Here is a 24,030-nt window from a genome sequence, read left to right on the forward strand (position 1 = left end):
AATAATACACAACGTTGTAATATTACGGTTGGTAACGGCCCAATAAACAATAGATAAACAACAGTATCTGCCACCATTTTAATCTATATTGATGATTTCTATTCATAATTAACTAGGGATGGACGGATCCAGGATTTTTTTCCGATGCAGATTTGGATCCAATCCTTGATTTTTGGAGGCGGATCTTTCATACCTGGTATTTTCGTAACCAAATGCATTTTCAAATTCCTGCTTTTAAAAGAAGTAATTATTCATTAATTCTGGGTACATACTATCAAAGGAATGCTTTTTAGATTTTCAAACAGATTTAAATATTTTTATAAACTAAAAATCATTTTTATAGGCTTTCAAGTTGTTTTTTAAAAACATCTTTACATGCTCAGGACTTAAACTGCTACGCTTGGGTTTGGAAATGAAAATAGGAAAAATCTTCTGATAAACCACTGACCAGTGGCGTAGCAAGAGGGGAAGTGCAGGGGGTTCGGACCCCCCGAAATATGAAAAAACGATGACTTTCCTTCATGAAAAGAATCAAAATATTGAAAAATTAATTTTTTTTCTATTATGAAGAGTGTTAAAATTAGTTTGAAACCCCACACTTGGTACCCTGCTGTTTAAAAATTTTTCCCCTGGTTTTGGACCCCCCCCAACATAACTCCTGGTTATCCCTACGACTGAATTCAAATTTTCCTCACTCATGTTTCCCCCGAGTGTTGTCACTTTCTCATCACATACCGACTTGTGTTTCACCCAAAAATTCTTCAGCATGGTGAGGAGGATTTAGCACATCTTCGCGATAAGTTCATGCCACAATGCATGCACATGGCATACATTGGTTCTCCTTATCTCAATAGAAATGTTTCTACACAATGAAAGACATTTTTATCATTATATCATTAAATTAAATTGCAACTGCGCGATCAGAAACACAATTAACAGTATTTAAAAGAGCATTAAAGTCACATGTGACAAGGTGCTCTACCGCTCAGCATGAGGAAGGGGTGCGCAGCAGAAGCGCGTAAAGGAGAGGTGGAGGGGAAGGACCGCACTCCCTCCGTATTTCAAGTAACGAGGCTACAAATGAGGGAGTCAAGGACAACAAGTCAGATCTTGCTGCAGTGACGTCGTTGCCTTCAAAGCAAAGCCGGGCGCACTACATGATATATGCAGTTGGCGTTTCCAATTCATCTCTACTTGTTCGAGGAGTGAAGCTGCACTTGTTTCTTTGAAAATCGTGCTGTTTGGATAATGTTGCATATTAGTATAGTCTAATTGTAAATTGAAAACTTAGTGGCAATCAATTAGAGCTGAAAAATAAACATATATCGTCAGGAATGTGTCGCATTTGGTCTGATTCTTTTTTAAATCTCATGCATGTCATCTAATTGTGGAAGCTATCGAGACATCTTCGGACCCAGAAAGTCACTCTCCCAGCATTTGTCATCTCGAAATGGAGAATTGAAGCAGGTAGGCCAAAAAAGGTCAATTGGTGAGATGGGATAGGGATGAAACACGCTTCAATAGTTCTCGTGCAATGTGATATATTCCTTAGAGGACAAAGATTAATGGTCTGAGTGATTTCGGAAACAAGAAAAACAACAGGCTGATGGACGGTCGAGGGTGGTTTTCTGAAATCTGCGACGTAGTTACTTTCAATGTGGTTATTATCCTACCACTCTGAGATTCCCCTGATGATTGTTCAATCTCTTGCCAAGAGTTACACTATGTGACAGTCTTATTTTACCTTTTTTTACTTTCCACGACTGCCATTCTGCCACGGAACCTCTGTTCCCCGGAGGTGATACGCACGTTGCATCATCCTAGGGGCTCGGAAATTGAAGAAAGTCTGCATGCGTTATCTTCATTCTACCTTCGCATACTTCAAAACAGTGCTTATTTCTTCAGCTGCAATGCAAATCGCGGGCAATAGACCACATTTAGGAAGCCTCAGTTCATATTTTTTAATCACTTCGCTTGCTTTTTCATCGGTTTTCAAAAATGTATGCAACGTAACAGTGAGCGCGAGGCCATCCCTTTATTCTCAATATTTGAAATAGAGTACATGTATTCGTGAAGTTTACAATGAAAAATTAAGAATTCGATAGATTTGACCATTACTAATATAAAGTTAAGGTAACAGCGCCAATTATAGCTTCATCATGAAATTAAGATCGCTCTACCATAACGGCGCGAGTTGCGACTTTCGCCGACCCATTAAAGCGCAGTGGGTGGCAGCCTTTCTTTATAATAGTCGAATCCAGAATACTCCATAGCAATATTTGCGGTCGCGGGCTTCGTAAATAATTCATTTTACTAGCATCACTTCCATCGCATTCCGGATAGACAACTGCCGATAAGAAAACACCTTGAAATGCCTTATGCAGGAGTTCTCGAAGTAAAATACGTCACGATTTTGAAAAATGAGTTTTCGAGAAATTATATTCTGCAACCCTCAGTTCGCTGGCTTCGCGGATTACGAAATTTGAGTCTATTCTAGTGAACTCATCAAACGACCCTTCAATATTCATGTCTTTAAAGATCGTGAGTCCTGGCGGGGTCTCTCAAAATTTTGAGAAGCCCTGCCAGGACTCACGGATTTCGTCATAACTCTCCATCGCGTGGTCGCAGTTGACTGCGAACCGGATTGACAACTCCCGATAAGAAAACAGCTTGAAAGGCCTCATGCATGAGTTCTCGAAGTAAAATAAGTCACGATGATGATGCCGATTTTTGCAAAATAACTAATAATGGTGACAGGTGCGACTCGCTTCCAAACTTTGCAAAGCCGCTGCATTACCTGCAAAATGGTCCTCTTCAATTTCGCCGATCCCAAAAACCAAACCAAATTCGACAAACCAAAAACTCCACTTAAATGCTACGGTACTGCCGCTTTGCCGCAGAAATGACCCCTCGGTTGAGAGGTCGCAACTTAGGTGGTGCAGTTGGGGGGAAGAAAATAACGCGCACATTTCTTATTGTTAGTCCTATGTTCGGGCCCGTGCAGCGATCGAGGAAGAAATCTACTTTCCCCATGAGGGCATCAACTCCCGCCAACCACCGCTGAATTAATCCCACTGTCATTCACGGATTTTTGCTGCTACCACAGGGGTGAGGCATCACTCTCACCAGTGGCCCAGTCTAAACATGAGATGTTTAGACTGCGCCAGTGGCGTAGCCAGGGGTGAGGTCCGGGAGGTACAAAATATTCATTGGAAAAATGAATTTTTTTCGATTATGAAAAGTGTTAAAATTTGTTTAATACTCTCTACTTAGTAGTACAAAGTTAGTACCCTGTTTTTCAAAAATTCCACCCCATGTTTTGGAGCCCCCCGAACGAAATTCCTGGATACACCCCTGACTCTATCATTCTTAAAACAGCGGAGTTTCACGTACTTCTCCACTAAAAACGGAGGTAACTTCTCCGAGCCATCACTAATGGTGCTTAGGTGTTCTATAAAACGTTCTTTGCTCATTTTTCCCCCGCGGCCCGCCTATTCCTTTAGAGTATGGTCAGGAAGCAAATTATTAAAAAAAAAAGCGCTTCGTGAGCATTAAATATGTCCTTGAAACTGTTTCTATTCAGCTATCCATTCCCAACTTCTTGCTTGCTCCTGCAAGATGGGCCCTGAAATGGGGATCAGCTCTAGAAAGATAGTTGAAGACATTTGTCCATCGACATTGGTAATGGGGCATTTTCGGTTAGGCCCCTGGGACGCAGCGTTAACAATTTCCGACCGTTATGCAAGAATTGTCTACAGTATTATGACCGAATGTCATACTTAATTGCGGCTGTCATCTTCTTCATGCAACAATTGACAGCCGTCGCAAACCTTTTCCTCTGGAGAAAATCAACACCGCTTCACATCACGTTAGGACATCGTTACAATCACCGACAGACAGAGACCGATTTTTAGTATAAAGCACTCAATTCAAGTAACGTCTAGATCAATGGGAAATGTTGGCTTTCGTCTCTTAAGGGCGAATATTTTTTATCCAAGATTGCGGCAAATGCAAAAGTTTCTCCTATTTTTTAAATGATATTGAAATAAACAATGTGAATGAAACAAGAGTAACTACTGAGTCACATATTCAAGATAATTAAGAGAGGCAAATTTTGGCTTTCATCTTCTAGTGCCCACATTGTATCCTCCGTAATTTAGTTAAATTTTAAAGATTTTATCCAAGATGGCGGCGAGTGAAAAAAAATGCTTCTCAGAATTTACACGCTATAATTCTGTAAAGTATTTTAAACAACAGTCAAAAGAATGCGATCGAAGTACATAGCATTCTATCAGTAAAATCACATTTACACAGCACAACACAACACAAAATTACCGGTAGTGAAAAAGAAAGTATATTATCTACAATAGAGAACTTACAAGGTTTTACTACAGCCATTTTAACCCAAGATCTGATAGTTAACCAATATTGTTCCATTAATATACTTTTCTTATAACCAAGCCATCCTTATTTATTGAACTGCAGTGAAGCAAAGATAGGGCATAGTTTCAAACGCAGCTTTCTGCATGCCATTTTTAGAGATGGGGGCATGACGTCATATATGCCGTTGGGTACAGATTTCGCTACGCTTGATTTGCATCCTGAGCAGGAGTAACATGAGTTCTTTGAGCTGTCCAAAGTTCTTCCTGTGGTTTTGCTTCGTGGTTTGTCTCCTTTCCTTTTCATAAGTACAGTAGAACTTTTTTGAAGGGACCACAAAAAATGAATGTGCTATCTAGGAAAACGTGCAAACCAGGTAAGTAAATAATAGAAATAGGGGTTATTGCAATCAGTAGAAAAGTCGTCATAACTGCAATTATGGTGTTAAGCTCTTGTAGGATCGCCTTCCTGAACTCTATTCACATTTAAAATCAAGAAAATAGGCTCTAAACTGTGAAAAAAACCATGTGAACAAAACTCCCAATGTTCTCATAGCTTTCCCAGACACAATTACATAAAAACGTCATCATTCTTCTGTAATTTGTCGTATATGTTTTAATAGGACAAGTTTAGCTAAGCCATATCTTCTTTTTCAGAGATTACTTGTAGAAAATGACGATAACCCTGATTACATATCAATTTATTGTTTTAAAAAATCATATAAATTGTGCAAAATTTTCTTAACGTTTAATCCTCGCAACAGCCATACACATTTGTGCTCGGAATGAACCCATATCGACGAATATACAGTGAGTCCTCGTTTAACGTCACTTACCGTTCCTGAAAAATGTGACGATAAACGAAATGACGTTAATCGAAGCACAATATCCCATAAGGAACAATGTAAAAAGTGAATATCGGCTCCTAGACCTCACAATTCCTACGAGAAAAAAATTTTAGCGTATCATATTTGGGCCATTTCTTACGATGGGAATGCCAAACTATGGCATAAACACGAGTCCCTGTCTTCATTGACGGCAATACCAGCAGCGACGTACATCCTTCTCCATTTTTGTATCTTCCCGCGTTTGTTTTTTCGGCTTCGCTTGGTGGTCACCTGGGCATCATCATCGCTGAAACATCGTCGCAGTTACAGGAACCAAGATTATTGAGAACACGGCGAAAAAGTGACGACAAAAACTCCGAGTTCTACCCGGAAAATTTCCTAGAAATCACTTCAGGTTCCAGAAAACCGTAATGTAAAGTAAAATTTGCTAAAACTTTACTTGACATTTACGCACTTAACATTTGCGCACCTACCTAAGAATTCATTTTGCAGAAAATTTGCTATAAACGTAATCGAAATTGACAATAAACACACCGTTTTACACTTCGTTTAGACTGACTAGTGACTGTATTACCGCCCACAAAACGAACAACCTGCAACGCCCGCCGCTTGGCATTTTTTCTCGCGCGAAATTTAAAAAACCTGACCAGACCTGACGTTATCGCGAAGCAAAGGCGCGATAAACGAATGACGGTCTCAAAATTTTCGTGACGTTATCGCGAAATGACGTTAAACGGGGTGACGTAGAACGAGGACTCACTGTATCAATTGATATTTTTATGACGATTAATAAGACATTTAAAGATTATTGCAAGCAGATTTTTATATTCTACAAATGAAATTCTCTAAAAAAAATTGTTCAATGTAGTCTGCTTTCTATTTCTTATACCGAGATCGAGTATTTGTGCGTTAACCCTTAGGCTGCGGGAACGTTTTTGTACAGTCTGCATGGTGAGTGCGGGGAAAAACGTTTTTCTACTTAATGACTTGCTTCATGTCAAATGTATGGGTTGCTTCATGGCAAATAATTTGACCAGATTTTCTTACCACTGACAGCCTTTCCTTAAGATTTTATTGGCGTCCTTTCCGTGGTTGCTTGAACTCGGACCAACCTAGTGGCAGAGAGCACAAAGGCATCTTTCAAGGACTGGGTACCCTCACCATGGGGAGCGTTACCCTAATTATCCCTTCTCCGAGAGAGAGAGCTCTATGCGCTCCGCAACGCATTCAAGATGGAGACAATTACAGTGAGTCCTCGTTTAACGTCACTTACCGTTCCTGAAAAATGTGACGATAAACGAAATGACGGTAATCGAAGCATAATATCCCATAAGAAACAATGTAAAAAGTGAATATCGGCTCCTAGACCTCACAATTCCTATGCGAAAAAATTTTAGCGTATAATATCTGGGGCATTTTTTATGATGGGAATGCCAAACTATGGCATAAATACGTGTTCCTGTCTTCATCGATGACAATAGCAGCAGTGACGAAAAATCCTTCTCCATTTTTGTATCTTCCTACATTTGCTTTTCGGCTTCGCTATGGTGGTCGCCCGGGCGAGCGTCGCATGGGCATCATCATCGCTTATACATCGTCGCAGTTACAGGAACCAAAATTAATGTGAACACAGCGAAAAAAGTGACGACAAAAACTCCGAGTTCTACACAGAAAAATTCCTTGAAATCGCTTTTTAGGTTCCTGAAAACCATTATGTCAAGTAAAACCTTGCGCACCTACCTAAGAATTAATTAAGCAGAAAATCTGCTAAAACCGTAATCGCAATTAACAATAAACACACCGTTTTCCACTTCGTTTAGACTGACTGTATTACCGCCCGCAAAACGAACAACCTGCAACGCCCGCCGCTTCGCGGTTTTTTCTCGCGCGAAATTTAAAAGCCTCGACGTTATCGCGAAGCGAAGGTGCGATAAACGAATGACGGTCTCAAAATTTTCGTGACGTTATCGCGAAATGATGTTAAACGGGGTGACGTAGAATGAGGACTCACTGTACAATGAATCTTTACATTTCCTAGTAATTTATTTATCTTCCCATTGTTCGTTAGCTGGGGAAACTTATTTCAAAGCATTGGTCTCTCTTTCTTATACTTTTGGTGGTGGGTCTTCTGTCCCTGCATAATTACCAAGGACATACTATATTCGTGGTCTGCCGTCAGGGGGTAGGGTGGGCAGTCCCGGATTATAAGGGTCCACTACCTGCTAGACACACGCCCGGGGACGACGGAAAACTTTCTTCCCCGCTCATGTGTCCCGCCCGCACACAGGGGCAGCAAAATTTTGATGCTCCTGCAGCTAAAGGGTTAAGTTTCCAATGCGTGGCAATCCAAAGCATCATCTGCTCCTGCAATAGGTACTCGTCAAGTAATGACGTGCATACTCTTCGCATTGAGAAATGCATTTGGATGCCTCACAGTCGTAGAACGAGAGATGAATGTAAGAAGGGCAATGGCTGATAATAATTAAGGAACTAATGACTTTGGAGGTTTACACACTCGGAAAATACTAGGAAATGACTTGCTTCATGTCAAATGTATGGGTTGCTTCATGGCAAATAATTGAGCATACTACCCAGGAAAGCGCCACTATTTCAAGCGTACTAACCAAATAGTTTTCCCTGTATTTCGCTTCGATGGTACCGGGACAAAGCGCCGTGCTGAGGAGGAACATATGCATTTATCAAGTGTCACTGTATTCAATAAGATTTTCAATTAGGAAATTAATACTAGTTACTATAATTACCAGCTTATTTACCTGCATGGATGAGGGATACGTTCATACTGAGTCAGATTATTTGCCTGCACTTGACCCTCTTGTGATATGATAGTTTATTATAGCTTAATGAGAAACAATGAGTGGATGTCGGCTGAAATTCGAAATGTCTAACGATCATCCTCAATAATTTCTGTTATTTACGAGAAAGTGGTGGTGTGAATCAATTTACAGTAAACTCTCAATTATACGAAGCAGGATTTTACGAAGTTTTCGATAATACGAAGTGATAGTGCGGTCCCGGCGAAAAGCCTATGGTAAATACATGGTGCTATTCGATTATACGAAGTTTTGATTTTACGAAATTTTTTGAATTTACGAACCCCGGATCGGTCCCCAGGAGCGAAAGGCATTCGTTTATACGAACTATGGCGAAATATTTGTCAACAAAACTAGTTACGCTGGTGTATGTAGCTAAAAAAATCAGCGCTTCCAACTGTGGTTCATCAAAAGTGTGAAATCGTAAATGATAGTGCAACTTTGGAGAGAAAGTGTTCGCCTAAAACCTCACGGTGGGAAATTAGGGGAAGTAGGAGTTAAGTAAAATATCGCGACTGACATAATGCCTCTATTTGCGTGCCTATTCGTAAACATCGCATCGACAATACTTCGTAGTTTAACATGTCAAGAAGGTCGCACGGGGTATTTCGTACACTCCTAATTAACCCTTTGCACTGCTGTGAACGTACCTGGTACGTTCGCAAGGCAGGCTGCTGTGAACGTACTTCGAAGACTACTCGACTACTTGTCGCCGAAGCACTTCGAAGGGTCCCTAATCCGGGACCCTTTCCTCGACGAGCTCATCCTCGCTGGCCCCTCTCTTCGACCTTCCGAGCCGTTCTCCCCAAAACAGACCGCCCTGACTGCATTTTGAAAATCTATCAATCAATGCCATCATCAAAAATAATTGTTTGCATCGCACTCCTGCCAATCAGGCTTTCAAGTACGTCTCTGAACAGTGTTTCTGCGATGAGAAATAACGATTTCGTTAACTTTGCTAAAATGGCAAAGTTAATACAATTGCCATTTTTCATTGCAGGAACACGGTTCAAAGACATGCTTTATTTCCTCCACTACAATCGCAAATTGCTGGAAATCGGTCGGATTCCCTTTGATAGCACATCATGAGGATGTTCGCGAGGTTGGTAATTGATACAACTAGCCTACTAGAAATTCTACTGCTATAATATCACGGCTATGGTTGATTCGTTACGTTATACCTTCAGGAAGCTGCAGCGGATAAAATCACGGAGGGTATTAGAGGCCTAAAAGATGATTTTGAAAAATTCTTGGAAAAAGCAGGAAGAGCACAGCGCGCAACATCAAACGATTAATATGCCATTGACGATGATCTCCGGGCTTGCGACAATGGGACGTCGGTACATGCGTCGGAAGAAGCAGCGGCCGGGACTAGTCAGAATAGCAGTGACGACGAAGATGAAAGTGAGGAAGTAATTTCACCAAATAAAAAAGAAGTACAAGCTGCCCTCCAAACATTTAGATATTTTTATCTGGCTAACGAGTAAGGTCCCCAATTTCATTCCAATTTATGCAAGTGAGAAACCATGGTGGAAGCGGCGATGGAGAAGGGCAAAAAGAAAAAAATAACAGATTTTTTTAGTAGTATCTTTTCGTGTATACAATAGGCTTCCTGAGTAAACAACTTAAATATCTTAAGTATTGCACTCTATTAACCACAAACTTATTTTTCAGGTTACTCGTAATGAAGACGCACTTCTAACTCTAACCATGAACTTTCTTCTCGCGCGTCTCCCCGTTTTCCCACGCCGAGAGATCTTTCTTTCCAAAGTCTTTGCTTACTTCCTACCGCGGCCTTCTGCTGATCTTGCTGACACCCACCTTACGCATCCCAAACCCCTCCTTCCCCAGCATTTCCCATTCATTCCCCCCCTAAGGTTACGGAGCTTGAGTGCGTCGTAGAAAAATACGCCCCCCAAAAGTAGAATGAGGCAGAGCTGAAAGCCCTTTCCCCACCCTTCTTTCTCCTGCCCCATTCACCCCACCATACGCTGACCGCTTCCCAGGCAATCCCCCTCCCACTCTTATTCACCCCACCCACTGGGAACGTTCCCCGATTGTGGAGAAGGGCATGGTTCATATTTACCTGCAACGGGGGTAAGTTATTAACCGGAGAGAGGCTGAAGAAGTATCTTCCACTGCCGGGGAAATGGAGCCGCGCTTATAATTGTCTCTTTTCTTCTCTGCTGACGTTTCAATTGAAATTATTTTCTTTGCTCTTTCCTCACAATATTTATTTACGATTATGGCGCGACTATTTTTAGTGCTAAAGCTAAGAAAATCTTTTCTCTACGTCAATTATTCTTTGCATAACTTTCAATACGGCGGAGAAAGGGACACGAAAACTAAATGAGGTGAATGTACAGGTTTTTGCGTGTCATTTTTGGGAATTCAGGCAAGTGAACCAATACTTCACACACGTTGAGAAATGATGAAACATCTCTTGTAGGAAAATATGCTACTGCTAAGAAAATCTTTTCTCTACGTCAATTATTCTTTGCATAACTTTCAATACGGCGGAGAAAGGGACACGAAAACTAAATGAGGTGAATGTACAGGTTTTTGCGTGTCATTTTTGGGAATTCAGGCAAGTGAACCAATACTTCACACACGTTGAGAAATGATGAAACATCTCTTGTAGGAAAATAATCAATGCGAATAATAACGTTTCTCTCTTTATTTCTCAGATAATGGAAGATGTTTCTCCTGTCGTTTTCCGGTTGGAACCTTGCTCCTGTCGGCATAAAAGGAGAAAGAAATACTATATGAACATAGCACTTCACACCCGGTATGAAGAATATGGTCCTGATGAAGAATAAAGTCTTTCGTAGCAATGTCTGCTAAGATGACGGAGCACAGTATCCGGACAGAGAACTCAAACAGAATTTACTTCAAATATTCGCCAGAAGATAACCATATCCTACGTAATTTATGATCGTAACTGAATGTCAATGAATATAACTAATGGAAAAGATATCACATTCAACTGAAAATACGGAGTAACTCGAAATATTAACTTACGAAGGTTATTTTGGAAACGGGTGGAGGCCCTCGTTTTTCTTTTTCTCTCTCGTCACTGAGCGATAGAGGGCGACATAAATGGCGGTTAGGTCGGCTGCCGCTAAAATTCCGTGGGTGCTGGAAACAAATATATATCTTACGCGAACTTAATAGTTGTTATTCGCTCCTAACCACAAATTTATAACATTAAATTCATATCATAAACTTTGCAATTCATTATTTGATTACGTTTTCTAAACTGGTCGGGAATTTCTTAAGCGATCGTTGATGTTGAAGTATGAACGAGAAATGAGAATTTTATGGTGGTATAATTATTTAACGATCTTTCACAGCATATACCGAGAATAACCACCGAAAACATTTAAATAAGACCACTAAAGACAAAAAACGGCGGAAGATTCAAAAGCGAACATTTTTTCGTGACTTATGAAAAAGGTTTGAATTTACGAAACTCGATTTTACGAAGTGCCAATTTTTCGGTCCCACTGACTTCGTAAAATCAAGAGTTTACTGTATTTTGATTCATACGATTGCATAAGAATCCCACATTTTTATGCAATATGTCTTCAATCTTCCTCCTCATGGACTACTGCCACAGTAAACGCAACTTTCCTTCGTCGGATAAATGAAGGAAAACTTTTACCGGCAAAATAAAAGTTGTACTTAGGCACCCAGGAATCAAACTGTAATAACAAAGAGTACTAGTCATGGTTGAACGCTGGCGAAAATGCTCATTTATCGACCACCATTAATGTGGCCTCAAAGCAAACAGTAATTTGTTGGCATTTTCTGCGAGTCTACAGAAAATTTAGGGACAAAAACTCTATATTTGGTTGAATTTTGCTTTGATAATGTCTCCAGTAACCAGACCTAAGTACCAGAAACGTTTTCATTGGCATATGGGTACGTTTCTCTTATGCTTCGCTGAGTCCTCAGGGCATGAAGATGACAAGTACTATTGTAATTAAATTCTTTTTACCCATTATGAAGTTGAGATTTTGAATTGTAGCAACCGTTGGAGTGTGGATAAAATCGATACAAAACATTCACACCAAAAAGAGTAGCAAAAGTTTCTCGTGGAGCCAATTCCTTTCAAAATAAGTTTGAAAGTTTAAAAATCATTAACAAATGATGCCGTGAGAAAAACACATTAATTTGTAAAGAGCTTGTTTTATTTCGTTAGATTATGAAAGGCAATTCTTTGTGAATTGTTAGTTAAATTTTCTGCATTAAGATTGAAAAAATGAGGCCCGGTTTTCAACTCAGCAGCGGACGGCACAACTTTGGTAACATGCAGCTTGAAAATTTTCACTTTTCATTTGATCGCGCAAATTAGATATTGCCATTTAAAAATCTAAAAGTGTGAAATGCAAACTCCAGGAGCAATAATCTTTCAATTTAGGCAACAAAGAATAATAAGAAATCTATATTTTGGGGTATTAGTGCATTATTTCTCCTGCCATGACATCATTCAAAGGAGTAGAACCGCCTTTTGTAGTAGATACATCAGCGCAGATGTCCGTGCAAAAGCATCGTTAAAACACTTCGCTCTCATCGCAGCGTTGCGACCTCCCTCTCCCGGTTGATGTTGCCCTGACTCCCAAGGAAGCGGCCGGCGGTCGGGCCGACAGCAACCGCTGTTGCGAGATGTGACGAAGTGTGGTGTAGAGGAACTTGCACTCTGGGCACAGATCAGCCTCTTGCCTGTTCTTCCTTCCCGTAGACAGCACACATTTTTGGATCCACACACATTGCATGCACAGCTAGATCAGTTCGTCATAATCGTGAGTTAACAGAATATTGTAAGGCAGTGCTGCATTCTGCAGGGTAACCCCACTTCTCAATGCCTCGAATAGGTTTATCAGCCAACGAACATGGTCTCGGAACACATCTTGTTTGAATGTTGAGGACTTCCTGTATTTGTGCATAGTTTAATGGCGTGTATCATACAGCTGAAGCTATTCCACAGGATGAGATAAGTACAGGAGATTGAAGAGATAAGGAATTTTGGCAGGATACGTCTTTTGGCTTTGAAGTTTCCCAAAAGAAATACTATCACAAAGTTCTCTATTACAAACCTCCAGTTTTTCAGACCTGTGAACTTCATAATAACGAGAATTTACTGTAATATGAAAATAAATGATTGACTTACGGGTACACACATCGTGACAGGAATTTTTCATGCATAAATCATAATACCAGACAACTTTGGATACTGGCAAGTGAAAAAAAAATATTACAAGGTAGAATTTTTACCTAATTGCCTCTTTCGCAGCCACAAGGGGATGTTCCTCAACTTAAAATTAAAATTCTGATTAAAATAGTACCATAACCCTAATGCCAAATTTTCAGGGGCTCCTTATTTTCTCCTTCAATTGTTATAATACACCAAATTCAGATGGAAATTTTGAAAATCTCTTAGGAACCAAAATGCATGGTTAGTTTTGGAAGCTGTTGTGATGGAATTTGTTTGACCTGTGAGCCAGGCCAATGGTTTCAACGTACGCATACGTTACGTGAACTCTTTTGTTCATGTGAGGAGTCCTGGTACAGGCATCCCCCCAGTTACGTATGTCTCGACTTGCGTAAATCCGTACTTACATAAGCAATAACCGTATTTCAAATGATTACATTAATTTTCGAATGCGAGTGCCAAGAAGTAGATATTCGCTCGTACAACCTATGGTGGAAAAAATATCGAATAGTTATCGAGTTTTTTACGTGCTAAAAATAACAAAGTGACCCATTTTTGTCATTCCTCGAAGGAATTTTCATTAATTTCTGTGGAAAAATCGCTAATAAATCCCAAGTCAGCAATCAACGTGAAAATTTGCAGTTCTAGCGATGGATGTGGTTGCGCTCATTCCTGTACGATACAACTTGTTATACAGCATGCACACCCAAACTCAGACTTTCAACCATTTAAAAATTGTATCCTTAAGTTAGGACATTTCCATCCGTGGAATTAAAAGAAAATGAAGTTCAAGCAGAAATCTTTAATGCGGAAAAGAATTGTTTAGTACCCACATAACGCCATTGAAATTTTGAGTGTTGGCAATGAATGCTGCGAAAAAGTTAACAAAAAGTTGACACACGATATTAATTGCGTAATTGTTTACATGTTTCTGGCGGAAAATTTTATTAAGCTGCATTTTCTCGTTCTCTTATATTGTGTGCAACTGTAAATGAATATAGCGTCATTGAAAGCTTTTCCCCACTAACTTTGTTGCACGTTAATGACGGAGCTGGCTGAATAAAAGCTCACTTTTAATTAGCTTCGTGCTTTGAAAATACTCTTCGATGTTTCCAGCGAAGTTAATATTCTAATGATGATATTTTCACGCTATTTTATTGAGATATGAGAGAATGAAAGTATGTTTGTGTGTGTGAAAGATTGAGTGCATGTGAATGTATCTAAGAATATAGTAATTTACTGGAATTTTTGGTGTGTTATTTGCTCGTAATCCTAGAAACTCCTCCTACGTATATTAATTGTGACAGTGAAACCACCAGATTCATTGATCAACGCAATATATAAAAGGCAGAAGATAAACTGATTATAGGTAGGTAGACGATGCATTCTTTGAGCCCTTGGATTGCAGTATAACATAATGAATCAATTTAAGTATTCAGTTAAGTAATGTAGCGTTGAGATACCGTACTTTCCCGAATCCAAGCAATCGGTCTACTCGGGGAATAATATTACGCATTTTGATTAGCAATGCTCGAGAGGCAACTCTCAGACTATATTAATGTTTATCGATTTTGTATCTAATAACGTAAGTATACACGGTAGAGTTCATGAATATCGCAGTGAATTGAATGAGCTATATACATTTCTCCACTGAGAATTTCACCGTGCCGATCGCAATCCCTGAAGCACTAATGCAAAGGTTTGACTTACGTAAATTTCGACTTACGCAGAGTCTGCCGGAACGCATCTATTGCGTAACTTGGGGGATGCCTGTACATGGAAGCAAAGCCATTACACCTGTTTCTGAGCTATCCACATAAATGCTTCACCTAGAGCATCCTCGTTAAGTTTCAGGATGCAGTTTTAAGGACCCATTCCATCTTTACATGAGAAAATGTCTGAGATTGATTGCACTTTGTGAGCCACTGATGTTTATGAATCACACCTTAGACATTTACGTAAACATCTAGAAACCAACATAACAGTATTTACTTAAGCACATCTGAAAATAAACTCAGGTTAAACTTTATTTACTCTGGCTGGAATACAATGGAGAAAATCGAAAATTTCAACTGGGGTTTTCATATGCATATAATCTTAACATTGGTTCATTAGGTTATGGTGGCAGAGTTTTTCATTAGCAATGAAATCAATGCCCAATATTTTAAAAACAGATCAATAAATTTTAATGAATTGGCATCAGCATTGCATTTGTTAAAACATTAATTAATGTGAATTTACCGATATCAATTAGGACTGATGAGGCACAAATACATCTATACCCTGCGAGCCACCTCTAGGGCACTTGGCAGGGGGGATCAATTACCGGCTACGGTATACTTTTATCAAATCTGCTATTATCATCCAATCTTCACCAAATTTTGGATTTACAACTTATTTCATGTTGTGAACAAACCTAGAGGTGGGAGGAAGCGCTACGATGACAATACAAATAAAAATAACACCATAAATAACTTGATTTCGGAGTTGTAACTTTCACGGTCAGGCAGCCATTTAGGACGACAAAAGACGATCGAAAATATGATTATAACACCCATTGGTTGCTACGACGACCAGCCATCAACAAGCGGGCTTTTAAACTCATTGAGTCGTTTACGATAGAAGAAGAAAGATATGGACCTGCTCAGTTTTTCCTCAGTTAAAGATATTTACCACTTTTTCTCACAGAATGAGAAGACTGTTTTGCAGAAATTGCAAGAAGAAGGGTTTTTACAAAAATTGCGAATGTGCCCCCGAAATCGCTGTAGAAAAATGCAGAAATCTTTTCAGAATTAAAATATTAAAGTCATATTTGGATACCTTCTACCTGTGCCCGGAAAGTGATTTACCCACTTCTACCTCCCACTTTGTTATGTATTGAACCAGCTCGAAGGATATTTTTTTCTAGTTGACCAGCCCGTACATGTGCTCGGAAAGTGATTTACCCACTTCTACCTCCCACTTTGTTATGTATTGGACCAGCTCGAAGGATATTTTTTTCTAGTTGACCAGCCCGTACATGTGCCCGGAAAGTGATTTACCCACTTCTACCTCCCACTTTGTTATGTATTGGACCAGCTCGAGGGATATTTTTTTCTAGTTGACCAGCCCGTACATGTGCCCGGAAAGTGATTTACCCACTTCTACCTCCCACTTTGTTATGTATTGGACCAGCTCGAAGGATATTTTTTTCTAGTTGATCAGCCCGTGCATATTCCCAGAAAGTGATGCCGCCATGTCTTTCATATTATATTCCATGTTATATTCGTATGTAAATTGCTTTCGATCCTCTTTTGTCGTCCAAGATGGCTGCCTGACCGTGAAAGTTACAACTCCGAAATCAAGTTATGTATGGTGTTATTTTTATTTGTATTGTCATCGTAGCCCTTCCGCCCACCTCTAGGTTTGTTCACAACGTGAAATAAGTAATAAATCCAAAATTTGGTGAAGATTGGACGATAATAGCAGATTCGATAAAAGTATACTGTCACCCAATTACCATCACGCAACAGGACCACCACATGCACTCCACACAATCACAAAATATTTCAAGCTTAATAAAATTTACACACAAAACTTACTCATTATTGCAATCATTTCCATTTAATATGCTCATTAGCACTAAATATTAGATTAGCATTGGTCAACAGCAGTAATTTACTTTAAGTTTTCCAATATATTTCATGCCCGAAAGTTAATGTACAAGATCTGGGCCAGAGCAAGAAGAGGAATAAATGGTGAGATCAAACCCCTTCCCAATGCTTGTGCAGTTGTGGTAGCACCTACCTCATACAATCTCATTGAAGATGTCAATGCCAATTTCAATACCATTTTATTAAAACCCATTTCAGTGTGAAAAGAGATGGATATGTAAGAGCTCAAGTGTATACTAGTGTTTCTTTGGGTTTCAAGGATGTGTATTGAATTCAATTCTCAGATTAATTTGCATAGATTTCCCAGTGCCTTGATGTCAATGGGAGAGTCCGGCAGTTTCCATTGCATGACTAGGCAACTTATATAAATATTATTCGCCAATGCCTACAACGCTCAGGAGACACAAAGGTAATGAGAAAAGAGGCAAGATAATAGAGACAAATTCCTGACAAAGAGTGGAAAGGATGCGGGGGAGGAAATACAACATGTAATGCAAAATTACTCCTCGCTCTTTGTTTGCCACTCGATTGATAACCAATTGAGTGAAAGTAAATTACCAAGACAACAGCAATACTCCCAAGACTGTATACGAAAAATTTGGCGTAACTAACAATACAACGCCTTTAGGTGGAGTTACTGTGCCCTATATATCAATCCCTATTTGTATGAAAAGTTCATAAAGTCGGTACCAAATAAGTCATCACCTCAGTGCTCCTATGGAAGAACTTTCTCATTAAGATTGAGATCCAATCATGATAAATAAAATCAGATGTTCAAAATATGGAAAAGGAACAACACCCTTAACAATCCCTATTCAACTGATAAGTTAAAATACATGTTCCTGAGCTAACGAATCAATAATAAGTTAAACTATAACCTGTTTAACGCAGCGACACACATATTCCAACAGAAACTAGGAGAGTAACAAAATAAACCATGCCATCAACGATGCATGTTAACAACGTAACAACAACAGACAATACATGCCAAAAGAAATAAATTACGGGTGTTATTAGCGTACGTAGGCATAATGTCTAATGTTCCAACTAACGGCCAGTTAAAACATCGGAAACTACAACATCAATTTAACACCCAACCTCCGTCAAGGAACGAAAAATCTGAAACTTGAGTCACTTACTTCAGATTTGGTATCCAGCGGTGGCAGCTCTCTGTGAAGGCAAATGTGAGCCACTTTTATCACATGCTCCAACTTCCTAGGTTGTTCTTCCACCTTCGCTGCAAGAAACAATGCTGCCGCAGCAATTGCATTTCGGTGAAAGTGGGTGAAAGAGTGGAATATGTAGAACCTATGCATATACACAATTGCCGTATTGATGCAGAGCTGCGAGCTACAATTGTGTTAAGGAAAATTACCTCAAAATCAAAAGCTAATTAATAATAATAAGCAAATGAAGAAAATTATAACCATAAATAGAGAAAGGACTACACTAAGGTCATCACATGCATAGCTAGAGGAACATGGATGTAAGCAATGACATACACCACTTGCGAACATAAAAAAATCACACCCGAGGGTATATTCTTTCCCTCTAATATGAAGAAATAGTTTTATTGCACTGTTCTGTCATTATTTATGTCTCATAAAACCATAAATGTTTACTTAAATCACATGATCAATATGGCGTGGCATTGAGGAAATTTTCTACGCAAGCTATGTACGAGGCCATTCGCAATCATCCATTGTATTGCTGAGAAGCGTAAAGCTTGAGAAAGACACTTCAACAAAATTTTAACACGTTTATCCAATAAGTAGAGGCACATACCGTTGGAGAATGAATAATTTCCGAAAAACTCATAGCTTTCCTCGCTTTGCATCACTACACTCCAACACTACTTAAGACTTGATTTAGGAAAGGATACACCTGAAGTCTTTGTCCCATGTCCTGAATAAAATTTGCAGCGTGTTGTCTAAACGAAAGCTCTTTGTCTGCATCTATGCCACACTTTTTGCTGGGAGAATTTGCGAGTTGTTCTTTGGTAAAGTACCATTTTTCTTCCGCCGCCATTTATTCCACTACGAAGGACACACAGACAAATCCGCAGGAGGAAGTCGCCACAATATGGATTTGATTGGTTGGTTCCCTCGTAAATTTACATTGAAAAATCATTTTGATATTATTCTTTAAAACCAAACCTGTGTGCTTGAACTAATATTATTTTTTAATCGCTATTTATCTATTTCAGGCATTTATTATTCACACTTATAAATATCATAGCAACGTTGTAAATTGTGCAAGACCATGCAAGACGTACTCCGCCTTGCGCCATTTGTAAAACTTCCGGCAAGATAGAAGCATCGTTGGAGTAGATAGCCGTTAGTGTCCAGAGACTAACGGTTGAGTTAATAAATTTAGTCGAATGTTTGCAGATTAAATGGTTCCTTACATTTTTAAGAAGCGTAGTTACTGCTTTCTTCTAGAAATAAATATACTGTCGGAGGAGTACAGCGGATACACGGCGAACATTACGGGGTCAGTGTTCTATATCCTCAAAATGGCGTTCTCACCGAAGGAGTGACTCTCATTCGTTACGTAAGAAATCCGTGCTGGTCAATTTTAAGAATTGCAACTTACATCTCTTTTCAGTAATGTATAGACACCCTCGCTCTTCTGCCCCGAAGAAGGTGAAATCCTCGGATGGCCAAACGTGTAATTATCAACATTATAAGTGCAACCAGTATTGTGTCGAAGGCTACGAATTTTGCCTGAAGCATATTTTAGAGGATAGGACTGCACCTTTTAAACAGTGCAATCATGTATACCCCGCAAATGGCAAACGATGCCTCTCGGCAGCTCCCAGAGGTGACAAGAAGGACGGGTGAGCCACGTGGTTTCGACCGCATTTTTCCTCTTTGTTTCCTTGCTACTTTCCTCAGTGGAGCTAGCTCTTCAATTTATTTTCATTTTCATTCCAGGTTTTGCGCAGAACATGCCTACAAAGCTCAGATATTGCGTCAGAGAGCTATTCTTAAGAAATGCCCCCCGCAGACTCCGGAAAACATGGTTTCCAGCTTATCGCACTACCTACCTCGGACAAACGTGGAGGAATCATCCAAAGAGAACAATGCGAGCAGTATTTCGGAGGTTCCCCATCGATCGGTCAATCCTTTCGGTACGTATTTCTGCCCTGGCTATGTTCTTTTGTCTCGTCATGGTGATGAGAAAGAAAATCGCATAGGGGGGCCGGATAGTTTTTGATAGCATTGGGGTGTGGACTGGACATTTTCGTTTGCCATTGTTTGCAATGGTAAATGTCTTTTCGAGTCCTCACGTCCAGTGTAGGAAATCACTTCCGGATGTTGCCCGATGTGCGGAGATTATGAGAGCTGATGAAAGTTTTACCGCCCCGAGATTTGTACCTCGTTGCATCTGGATGTCTGATCGAGTGACCCATTTTCAGTTGACATCGATGTGACCAGTGTGAATCAAGGAGGATCAAAAGTATTGGATTTCGCGAGTGAATCTGATAGCGATGCAGAAGCCGCCTGTGTGGATGATGTTATTCCTGTGGGAATGGATGAATCCGAGACGGAAAGCGTAGACAGCGAGGCTGACGATCCGCTAAGGTTAGTATCCGCTAGTAAACACCAACTTAGTTATCGGGATAATCAAACCTGTCTGTGTGGGGAAATTTTCTGCCCCCCTATTTCTAACGTTCCCTAGGTTGGTCATCAAGTGTAATGCGGGAAAAAATTGGTATCTCTTTGGTCTGTAATCGTTGTAAGTTCTTTTCTGTGAGGTTTTTATGAGTCCGCTAGAAGGTTGATTATGTAAGTATAGTTAAACTACCCTATAGCAGGGGCGGTCTGGGGTGATTGGGGGCCGTCGGCTGGGGCTCATTACTCTTAAACAAGTTAAGCGAAGCGAAAACTTAAGGAAATCGCGCTCCAGGAATTGGATTTCGACACTAATATGCTTTTTTTATATCCAGATATAAGTTAATAAAAATAGCAATTCCGTAAGAAAAAATACAGCGAAAAGCGAGAATTTCACAGCTTGTGAAATCGAAGAATGAGTTAGCGTCCTACTATCCATTTAGTGGATTTTTCCTTGATCCTGCACCGAAAAAAAAACTCAAAAATAACAATTTCGTACAACCCATTCATGAAAAGCATATCTCTTATATCTTCTTACACTTTATTTTCTTCATAATTATATTTGGTATGCTATTTTTACACTGAGTATGTGTTAAATAAATGAACTAACAACAACGCAGAATTTTTTATTGCAAAACACCATGCTTCTAACTTAATAAGTCTATTTTTATTTCACCTTTCATGTATGCTTCATGATAGATGCGAAAGCATTGAGGGGGGGGGTGCGAATCTCGGAGCCCTCGGCCATTGCCGTCCTGGCCAGACCGCCCCTGCAATTTACCCTCGTGACTTAGCAATGCATTGTTTTATTATCTTACCTAACAATGCTTGAATCCCTCCTTTTCGTGTGTCAGGGGGTGGATTTTGACACGCACTGCAAAGGGCATGCCACTCTTGTGCCATGGAGTGGCATGGAGAACGTCAGTGCTATAGCAAATGCACTATCTTTTGAGGAATGGGTGTAATCGCCCAGGACTGGAGAGTCAGTGCAACAAATTTACTGCTGTGATTAGCATCTCATGGTGCTATCTGGTTGCCTATCAGTAGTAGTGTAATTCGGTGGTTAAACCTGAATGCGGTGGTATCTAATTGGTGTCATCTAGGTACCTAGTCGTAGACAGTTGTTCATTGTATTGGAATGCACGTTATCTGAAATGTGTTTTCCATTTATATAGGTTCCAGGCTTAACCTAATAGTGGTTTAAAGAACTTCTATTGACTTGATGTCAGTTTTATTTTCAGTTGCTGACGTTTTTGCTTTTCCCTTTCACTTGCCGAACACTTTCCCCTGCCAAACACTCAAGAATTGGCTTGCAGGGTATTATGTAGATGTGGGTTTGCAATTCTGAGGTCAGCATTTATAGGAAACACATTTACGGGTTAGTCTTATATCATGTGGAAGTTACCTCTAATTTTGTAAGCGCACATGATTGGGAGAACTGAAACGTCAGTCTCCTAAATGAGATTTCAAACAGTTGAGGATGGTGAAATTCTGGTGACTGTATAGTTTTATCGAATTGCTAATTATCGTCGGATCTTCACCAAAATTAGTATACATAACTTATTTTACATTCTAAACAATCCAAGGGGTGGGCAAAAGCCCTTCGAGTACTAATAAAAATTTACTAATTCATTACTTATCTTGGTGTCGGATGGGTAACTTATACGTTGCAGGAGCCATCATAGATGAGAAAAGATCGAAAATTAAACTTGCTAAGGTGAACAAATTAGTTTGTATCAGAGGGTTTTGATATAATTTATTATTGTTATAAAGTTGCCGAAATTCTTTCGAATTTCATGACACCTGATGGGAAGGTTAAGCCATATTTGTGGCCCAAAACATTTGGATGAGTGCTGGATAATGCGAACTGACTTATATAAATGCTAGTACCAGTGCCTAAGACCGTCACAGGAAGGCAGTACACCTTGCCAGATTGCACAGTCTTAGCAATTGAGAAGGCCTGGAATGCTTACCATCAGGCTTAGAGGTCAGAGGTGTGCATGTAATCCTCAAATATTTAACCGATTTTTCTTCTCTTATTGCAATTCTTCGTAGCGGCGATAACGTGATTGTACTCTTATTCCTACTGCTCCACATATTACCTGGTTTCTGAAAACCATGCATCTGTGGCTGCAATATCACGGAATCTGGAAAGAGATTCGCACAGTGATTTTGCATAGATGTTTCAAATCCACTGCAAGGCATCGAGAACTACACTGTCCCCGTGTAAACTCATGCACAGCAGCTGGATAATTGGCAGTCAGCTGTACCTTGAAAATCCATAAAATTACTAAAATGTTGCCATTTTATGCTCTTTGGAAATTAAATATAGTGGATTTAAAAATGATTGTTCAAAGATCAGTTTCTCTGAACTGGTGGTGGTTCTATTGAATGGCCTTAGTTTGGCTGTAATTAATTTTCATGTGTTACTTTTAACAAGTGATATATATGTAATTCCAAAATTGCACTCCTACCTACACAGTTGGAGTAGTGGTTAGCTTCGTCAAGTCTCACCCAGGGGGCCAGGGATCGGGGTTTCAACACATCAGCATATTTTGTAGTTCTGATCATACAGCGACGAGCTTTTGAGTAATTTTAATTGCAGCAAGAATGGGCAGTTCAGAGATGTGTTTGCAATTCTGAATGACATAACTGCGGCATTAGAAAAGGCACATCAAGGTAGATGACCTCTCCTTGCGAGTGGCTTTACTTCTTTTGTCTCTGTCAGAGAAATTTAGAAAAATACTGTACAATAATAAGTACTCATGTATCCATACCTTTATAAAGATATACTTGAAATACTGGTCAGTAATTCTAAGACCAAACTTATAGTTTTAGTGAATGTAGCTCTTGTTCGTAAAAAAAATTTAATAACAACACCTGGATTGTTGCAGCTAAGGAGAAAGAGCCCAAATGGCTTGGAGAATGTGAAATGATCCTCTTTTCCTGGAATTAACCTATTTTTCAAGTTTTTAGTTTATGGAAAAATTGTAATTACATATATTAGACTCTTAATGTGTATTGAAGGATAATTGAAAATACTAAATTAAATACATTTATTTAAATAAAACACTCCAGTCGTAAAACTTCCTAATAGTGGAGAAATGAGTCCAGCTTATCTGGTGTTGTAAGTCAGTCACTTGCACTGAAGAAGTATGTTTTCCAGAAATCTTAGTATTGGGAGGGCTGGCAGAGTAAATGGTATTATTGGTTGTAAGTGTGAGGCAGGTTGACACCAATTTGCCCATACCGTGATGACAGCTGGAGTATTAACACTCTTTCACTGGGAAAGATAATGGGGACATAATGTCCTGCATTATTCCCTTGCCTCATGTATTTCATGCATTGTACGCGTGGCAAACAATTAACAAAATCTAATCATGTCTGTCTTCAAGATGTTCGTATTTTGTGCGTATCTCGGTGATGAATTTTTTCCTGAATCAGATGAATAATAACCAGTGGTGAGCTGCCCCATTTCTGTTGGGCA

At 39.6% G+C, this 24,030-nt stretch overlaps 2 protein-coding genes across 3 annotated transcripts in view; one reads left to right on the forward strand and one right to left on the reverse strand.

Annotated features, from left to right (window-relative positions):
• LOC124166100 (cyclin-T2-like) overlaps positions 1 to 19,012 on the reverse strand; it is a 66,966-nt gene extending 47,954 nt beyond the window's left edge. Inside the window, exons 1-2 of the mRNA XM_046543735.1 lie at positions 18,809 to 19,012; positions 18,066 to 18,276 (exon numbers count right to left, since the gene is read on the reverse strand). Coding sequence (XP_046399691.1) covers positions 18,066 to 18,276; positions 18,809 to 18,954 — 357 coding nt within the window. The 5' untranslated portion in view covers positions 18,955 to 19,012. The remainder of the gene's footprint in view (positions 1 to 18,065; positions 18,277 to 18,808) is intronic.
• Positions 19,013 to 19,204: 192 nt separating this feature from the next.
• Positions 19,205 to 24,030, forward strand: part of LOC124166101 (KAT8 regulatory NSL complex subunit 2) — a 31,623-nt gene continuing 26,797 nt past the window's right edge. Inside the window, exons 1-5 of one of the 2 annotated variants that reach the window (XM_046543737.1) lie at positions 19,229 to 19,283; positions 19,368 to 19,419; positions 19,534 to 19,765; positions 19,863 to 20,059; positions 20,348 to 20,513. In XM_046543737.1, the coding sequence (XP_046399693.1) occupies positions 19,536 to 19,765; positions 19,863 to 20,059; positions 20,348 to 20,513 (593 nt within the window). In that variant the 5' untranslated portion in view covers positions 19,229 to 19,283; positions 19,368 to 19,419; positions 19,534 to 19,535. Of the gene's footprint in view, positions 19,420 to 19,533; positions 19,766 to 19,862; positions 20,060 to 20,347; positions 20,514 to 24,030 lie in introns of both variants that reach the window. The other variant, XM_046543736.1, reaches the window with a different exon arrangement.

The sequence above is a fragment of the Ischnura elegans genome, chromosome 9 (genome assembly GCF_921293095.1).
Source record: "Ischnura elegans chromosome 9, ioIscEleg1.1, whole genome shotgun sequence".
In the NCBI taxonomy this organism is placed as follows: Eukaryota; Metazoa; Arthropoda; class Insecta; order Odonata; family Coenagrionidae; genus Ischnura; species Ischnura elegans.